The sequence below is a fragment of the Lonchura striata genome, chromosome 2, assembly GCF_046129695.1.
Source record: "Lonchura striata isolate bLonStr1 chromosome 2, bLonStr1.mat, whole genome shotgun sequence".
Lineage (NCBI taxonomy): Eukaryota > Metazoa > Chordata > Aves > Passeriformes > Estrildidae > Lonchura > Lonchura striata.
This window is the reverse complement of record NC_134604.1, coordinates 18068435-18074565: the sequence shown is the minus strand read 5'-3', so window position 1 is coordinate 18074565 and position 6131 is coordinate 18068435. Positions and strand designations below refer to the sequence as shown.

General features: G+C 51.9%; 1 protein-coding gene and 2 non-coding genes across 3 annotated transcripts; all 3 read left to right on the top strand.

Annotated features, from left to right (window-relative positions):
* Positions 1-734: 734 nt before the first annotated feature.
* RPS3 (ribosomal protein S3) lies at positions 735-5560 on the top strand. The gene is made up of 7 exons (XM_021550191.1): positions 735-824; positions 1596-1726; positions 1834-1927; positions 2692-2786; positions 3317-3504; positions 4659-4855; positions 5492-5560. The coding sequence occupies exons 1-6, from the start codon at positions 795-797 to the stop codon at positions 4850-4852; spliced, it is 732 nt and encodes a 243-aa protein (XP_021405866.1). The 5' UTR covers positions 735-794; the 3' UTR covers positions 4853-4855; positions 5492-5560.
* Positions 3056-3202, top strand: LOC116184334 (small nucleolar RNA SNORD15). The gene has a single exon (XR_004149097.1). It is a non-coding gene; the product is annotated as a small nucleolar RNA SNORD15 (small nucleolar RNA).
* Positions 4186-4333, top strand: LOC116184362 (small nucleolar RNA SNORD15). Its single transcript, XR_004149131.1, has one exon. It is a non-coding gene; the product is annotated as a small nucleolar RNA SNORD15 (small nucleolar RNA).
* Positions 5561-6131: the final 571 nt, after the last annotated feature.

Sequence of the window (6131 nt, the reverse complement as noted above, 5' to 3'; positions counted from 1 at the left end):
AGAGTGGGATCCTCTGCCCTGCTGCTCCTGCTGGTGTTCCTGCTGCGCTCTGGGCATTTTCACAGCATCACTGAGGCTGGAAAAGGCCCTTAAGATCATCATGTCCATCTGCAAAACATATTAACATCCCCCGGTTCCTAGAGGCCGTGCATCAACTCTGCCCATTATTGTTGTTATTTCTGCAGTCCCCTACAATCCCTAAACCATTAAAAAACAATGTGTTGTGGCAGGGCAAGGGGAATGGCTCCCGACTGCCAGAGGGCTGGGCTAGATGAGATTTTGGGAAGGAATTGTTCCCTGGGAGGGTGGGCAGGCCCTGGCACAGGGTGGCCAGTGCAGCTGTAGCTGTCCCTGGATCCCTGGAAGTGTCCAAGGCCAAGCTGGACACCGGGGCTTGGAGCAATGCAAAGTGTCTCTGCCTATGGCAGGGGTGGATCGGGATTAGCTTTAAAGTCACTTCCCAACCAAGCCATGCTGTGATTCCTGGATAACAGCAGAGCACCCTCTGACAGCAACGCCTGGGCAGGGCAGGTCTCCAGGTATAAGCCCAGGATGAATTACCGTACACCTGTTTTATTTTACGCACTGCTGACTCTCCGTGCCCGTTGAACTCAGCTCTAGGCCGTACGCATGGCTCAGGCCTCCCCAACATGGCGGCGTGGCAAAGACTACATCTCCCATCGGGCCCCGCTCTCCCCGCCGTGCCAGCGGCGAGCCAATGGGGCGCGGCGGAAGGCGGATATAGCACCGCCTGCGGGACCCGCTCCTTCCTTTCCGCCGGGCCGCGGCTCATCATGGCGGTGCAGATCTCCAAGAAGCGCAAGGTGAGCGCGGCCGCACGGCTCCTCCGCGGCCGCGGGGCGCTGCCGCACCGCCCGCGGCGGCCTCAGCGGCCGGCAGGACGGGGCCACGGCGGGCGGCGGCGGCGGACGGGGGAGGATGGCGGCGGATGCGGCGCGGGGCCCAGCGGGGAACATGGCGGCGGGATGGAGCGGGCGCTTCCCCGCGGCCGCGCGTGGAGGTGCGGAGCGGCGCTGGGGGCCGGGAATTGTGGGGTTTCCTTTTGCTTTCCCCTGCGAAGGGTTTGCGGCTGGTGGCTGCCCCGCTCTGTGGGCCGGGAGGGCACCGGGCGCTGCCTGTCCTGGGGAGCGAGGGAGGTTTGGGGCTGTCAGGAGTCCCAGCAGCAGGGAAAGGGATGCGACCCCGCTAATTATTTCCCTTAAATTGCTCCCGAATTGCAGCAGAAAGCCGTGATCCCAGCGTGAGCAGTGGCTGTGGTTCAGGCAGTGTCTGGAGTGGATTATTCCTGACAAATTCAGGGAAGGGGTTTCCATTTTTCCCCGCTACTGTACCCAGGGTTGGGCAGTGCACGGTGCTGGTCAAGTCAAGGTTGTGGGTTCAGTCCCTGGGCTGTCCATGTAAAAGTTGGACTAGGTGTTCCTTGTGGGTCCCTTCCAACTGAGAGTATTCTGTGATTTTTTTCAGAGGAGAAGAAAGTTGTCAGGAGAGACTGTCAGGCTGCAGGAGGAATTAGGGTGAATTGCACTCAGGTTCAGAATGTGACAAGACCTTGTCTTTGTGGATTTGTATTTTAGTTTGTCGCTGATGGCATCTTCAAAGCGGAGCTGAACGAGTTCCTGACTCGGGAGCTGGCTGAGGATGGATACTCCGGAGTGGAGGTCCGGGTCACTCCAACCAGGACTGAGATTATCATCCTTGCTACCAGGTAACTCAGCCTTCCTGAGCTGGGATGCTCTGAAAGCTCTTTGGGGTGGCTCCAGTCTCACTCCTGGGGACACTTTTCTCATTTGTCCTGTGCTTATTTTCCCGCAGAACTCAGAATGTCCTGGGAGAGAAGGGACGCCGGATCCGGGAGCTGACAGCTGTGGTGCAGAAGAGGTTTGGATTCCCCGAGGGAAGCGTGGAGGTAAAACTGCCTCAGGAACTGGGTGGTGCAGATGGATTTGTGGTGGCAGCATGGTGTCAACTGAAAGGTGGTTTCAGGATAAGTTGGGCCTTCTGTTACTTGGCCTCAGAAATGCTCCTGCACTGAAATACAAAATAAATTACAAAGAAACTGCTCTGCTGCAGAAGGATCTTTGAGAAACAGAAGGTAAAGTGGCACAGCAGTTTTTTTTGATCCTTAATGTTAGGGGGGTTTTCCCAGGGGAGGGTTGGACTAGGGTCCTTTAAAGGGTCCACACAACCCAAAGGATTCTGTAGTTCTGTTCTGTGAAATCTGCTCCTGTTACTTGTTCCTTGCTCTGAGACAAATCAGGGAGGGAGGGGGAATGTGTGTGCTGGGGTGGTGTTCATTTATTCCAGCTTGGTCAGTGCTGCTGGATCACGTTAGACAAGGAAGGGAGTGTAGGATAAAGCTGCTGCCTGTAAATGTGGAAGGATTAACTAGACTGAATGTAGGGAGGAGAGTAAAATGAAACTCCTGTGTTCTGCTGAAGTAAAAGTTACATTTACGGTGAGGCTGGTGAGGAAGTGCCACAGGGTGCCCAGTGAGGCTGTGGCTATCCCTGGAATTATTCAAGGCCAGCTTGGAACAACCTGGTCAAGTGGAAAGTGTCCCTGCCCATGGCAGGGATGGAACTGGATGAGCCTTCCAAGCCACAGCATGCTGTGGTTGTGTGATGGACTTGGAAAAGAGCCCTGTTGTGAATGTGCCTCTCTGCTCTGCAGCTCTACGCTGAGAAGGTGGCCACAAGAGGTCTGTGTGCTATCGCCCAGGCCGAGTCCCTGCGCTACAAGCTCCTGGGAGGGCTGGCTGTGCGCAGGTAAGTACAGCAGCCTGCCATGGGGGAGGTGTGGGACTCCAGCACCATGCCCAAGAAACAGCTTCTCTGCAGTTTGAGGATTTAACCTGCACTGAAACTTCTGTTCAGTCCACAGTTACCTCTGGACTGGTCTGTCTGGTTGCAGTTTGTGGGGCATAAAACTACATGTGTTGCTTTGGGTATAAGTGGGTGGAGGAGTGAAGCAAACAGCATTTCAGGCCTTGTGGCTGTGCTGTGGCTCAGGTGGCAGTGGCCCTGCTCTCACATCCCCTCGGTGATGAGACGATGACGAGTCAGAAGCGGGTGGCTCTGGTGGCAGTGCCTCCGTGGTGTCACGTTCTGTGGTGCTTCGTGAGGTCCTCCAGTAGCAGCCTCCTGTCATCAGTGAATGATCTAGAGGCATTTGTCTGAGAAGGGATGGGAGCTGCACTGCTAACACATGAAACTGAGGTTGGAATTGTGATAGAATTCCTCTGGAAGCCCTGTGGGTCTGGCAGAGCGGGCTCATGGCTTGGCTGTCCTCCCTGCAGAGCCTGCTACGGTGTCCTCCGCTTCATCATGGAGAGCGGGGCCAAGGGCTGTGAGGTCGTTGTGTCCGGCAAACTCCGAGGTCAGCGGGCCAAATCCATGAAGTTTGTGGATGGCTTGATGATCCACAGTGGGGACCCAGTGAATTACTACGTGGACACAGCCGTGCGTCACGTCCTACTCCGGCAGGGTGAGTGCCTGGCGTGCAGATCCCTTTGCAGCTTTGTCAGGTTCCTTCTCTAGAGCTGCAGAAACAAAAAAAAATATCAGCTCCTGGCATCCTGTTCTGCAGGTTGGAGATTTCCCACTGGCAGCACGGTTTTAATGCACTTCCGATCTCACAGAGTAGTTTAGTTGTGCTGCTGTGGATGGTTCAGGCTCTGAAAACCCTGTTTTCCTGGGCTTTTGCAACTGAACTCTCGCTGTGGGATTTGAACATTACATCTAAAGCAGAAGTCATTTGGGAATGGAAAGCCAAGGGGCCTTCAGCAGCCAGTGTGGTTCTTCTATCAGGTTATCCACTTCTCTGCTGATAGGGGTTGAATGTTTTCAGTTGGGAGTGTGGCTGTAGATTCTCCAGACACTCACTTGTGTCCTGGGGCCTCTGAAGCTGGTGATAATTTCCAGATGAAGTACCTGTTAGCTGGCTTTAGGCACCCTTGGATTCTGGTTTTCCTGGCTCCTCAGGATGGGCAGAGAGAACAGGGGTGCTACAAGTGTCAGATGGTCTTCCCAGCTAAACCTGCTTCCACTTGTTTTCCCTTCTGGTAAAACACAAATTATTTGTGTGTCTTAACTGGCTTGGGGTTAATCAGTTGCAGAACTCCTGGTGTGGGGGTACCAACCCAGCCAGAGCTGTTCTCCACCTTCCCTTCGGTGATGATATGATGACGAGTCAGAAGGGACGTCCTCATGTCATTGCAGCCTGCCCTGTGCCACGTTCTGTGGTGCAGTGCTAAGGCTGCTTTGGCCAGGATGTCCTGCTCATTGGATGATTTAGAGGCATTTGTCTGAGAAGGGATGTAAAAAAAAATTGGAATTTGCTAGAAAAATGAGCTGAGGAAGAGAACAGTCTAAAACCAGGCTTAGAATGAGTTGATGGTAAAACTGCAGGCAGCCAAGACAGTGAGTTTAATAACTTTATCTATCCAACTTTTAAGTTGCCTGAATTTATAACACTGATAAAAAGCCACAGTAATTAGATTTTTAAGCTGTAGCATGTGAATGCTACAGTGTTACCAGCAGATCTTCAGTGTGGAGAGAGATATTTTGTAACATCGGTGCTCATCCCTATGAACTTGTTCTTGATCTATTTTGTGTCTCCCTTGTCCTGTCACTCTGCAGGAGTACTGGGAATCAAAGTAAAGATTATGTTGCCTTGGGACCCCAGTGGAAAGATTGGCCCCAAAAAGCCTCTGCCAGACCATGTCAGCATCGTGGAACCCAAAGAAGAGATTTTGCCCACCACCCCCATTTCAGAGCAGAAAGGTGGCAAACCAGAACAGCCAGCCATGCCTCAGCCAGTGCCCACTGCCTGAGGGGTAAGTGCCTGGGAACAGTGGCAGGCAGGTGTGCTGAGGATCCACGTAAAAAGTTTTCAGGCCACCAAGAACACAAAGCTGGGATTTTGGGAAGACAAGCCTGCTGTATTGGTGGACCAGGGTTGGGTTTGAACATTGCACAGGGTGAATGGCACAGGGTTCAAGGCATGTGGCAAACCAGCTCAGAACACTTCTCTGGAGATGAGATGATGGATCTGTCCACATGCCTTGTTCCATGTTGTGTTATACAGCATGGATTCGGAGACCTTGGATTATTGTAGTTGGAGTAACTTGGGTTGGGTGCCTTGGATGTGTTGATGTTGTACTAGTGTGCAGCTGGCTGCACAGAGAATATATTCCTCATATATCCATCCTGTCCTGCCCCAGGATCCAATGTGGGATAGTCTTAGAAGCCACGTGCGAACAATTTGTAGGCTGCTTTTGTAAGGAAGTCTTACCAAGGAGTCTGGTGAGGTCTGTCTCAGTGGGAAAAGAGGGGGAATCACTGGCCAAGAAGCAGGAAATGAGAAATGCAGTTTAATTGGAAGGCTTGGTTTGTTCTTTCTTTGGGATAGAATTATGGTTATGGAAAACAGTTTGTCCCCAGCTCACTGAGTGTTTTGTTTCTCATTGTAGGGTTTGTAACATCTGCAACCAGAAGCTTGTCTGTCCTGAAAACATCTCTTAATAAAATCACAAAAGGCAGTGTTTGTGAAGGTGCTTTTTCTTTTTTCTTTTTTTTTTTTTTTTTAATTTTATTTTTATTTTCTCAATATGTATTTCAGGAAGACCTTGCTCCCACCTTTGGTGTGGAAGGAATTCTGTTGCTGTGTTCCCCTTCTGGAGTGAACTTCACCAGCTCCTGATCCAAACCAAGTGGGAAGCACTGATGCCTGTGATAGATAGGGCTGGAGCAGCAGTCCCGTGTTTAGAGGGTCATGAGTAACACGCACTCCATGGAGTACTGGTGGCTGTTCCCTTACATCCCAGTCCCTTATCCAGTGCTTCCAGAAGGGGGAGCTTTTTTGGCAGTATCCAGGCCAGTGCAGCTCCTTCTAGGGTCAGGTAACTTTGGGTGTGGATTTGTGGGGTGAGAGCAAAAATGGCACTCAGGGTGTTAAATCTTCTGTCTTAATCTGTGAGGTGGGAGTATCTGGTGGAAGTCTGGTGCAGGAATGGGAAGACACAGGCACATCATAGGAGATCATATATGTGCAGGATCAAGGAGTTTAGATTTTGAGGAAATCGAAGCTTGTTTGTGGAATGCAAACTTTGC

Excerpts from the sequence above, each read along its gene's own strand:
- RPS3 (XM_021550191.1), top strand. The coding sequence starts at position 795 with ATGGCGGTGCAGATCTCCAAGAAGCGCAAG. Across the intron at positions 1,727-1,833 it reads ATTATCATCCTTGCTACCAG|AACTCAGAATGTCCTGGGAG; the intron begins GTAACTCAGCCT and ends ATTTTCCCGCAG. Across the intron at positions 3,505-4,658 it reads TCACGTCCTACTCCGGCAGG|GAGTACTGGGAATCAAAGTA; the intron begins GTGAGTGCCTGG and ends GTCACTCTGCAG.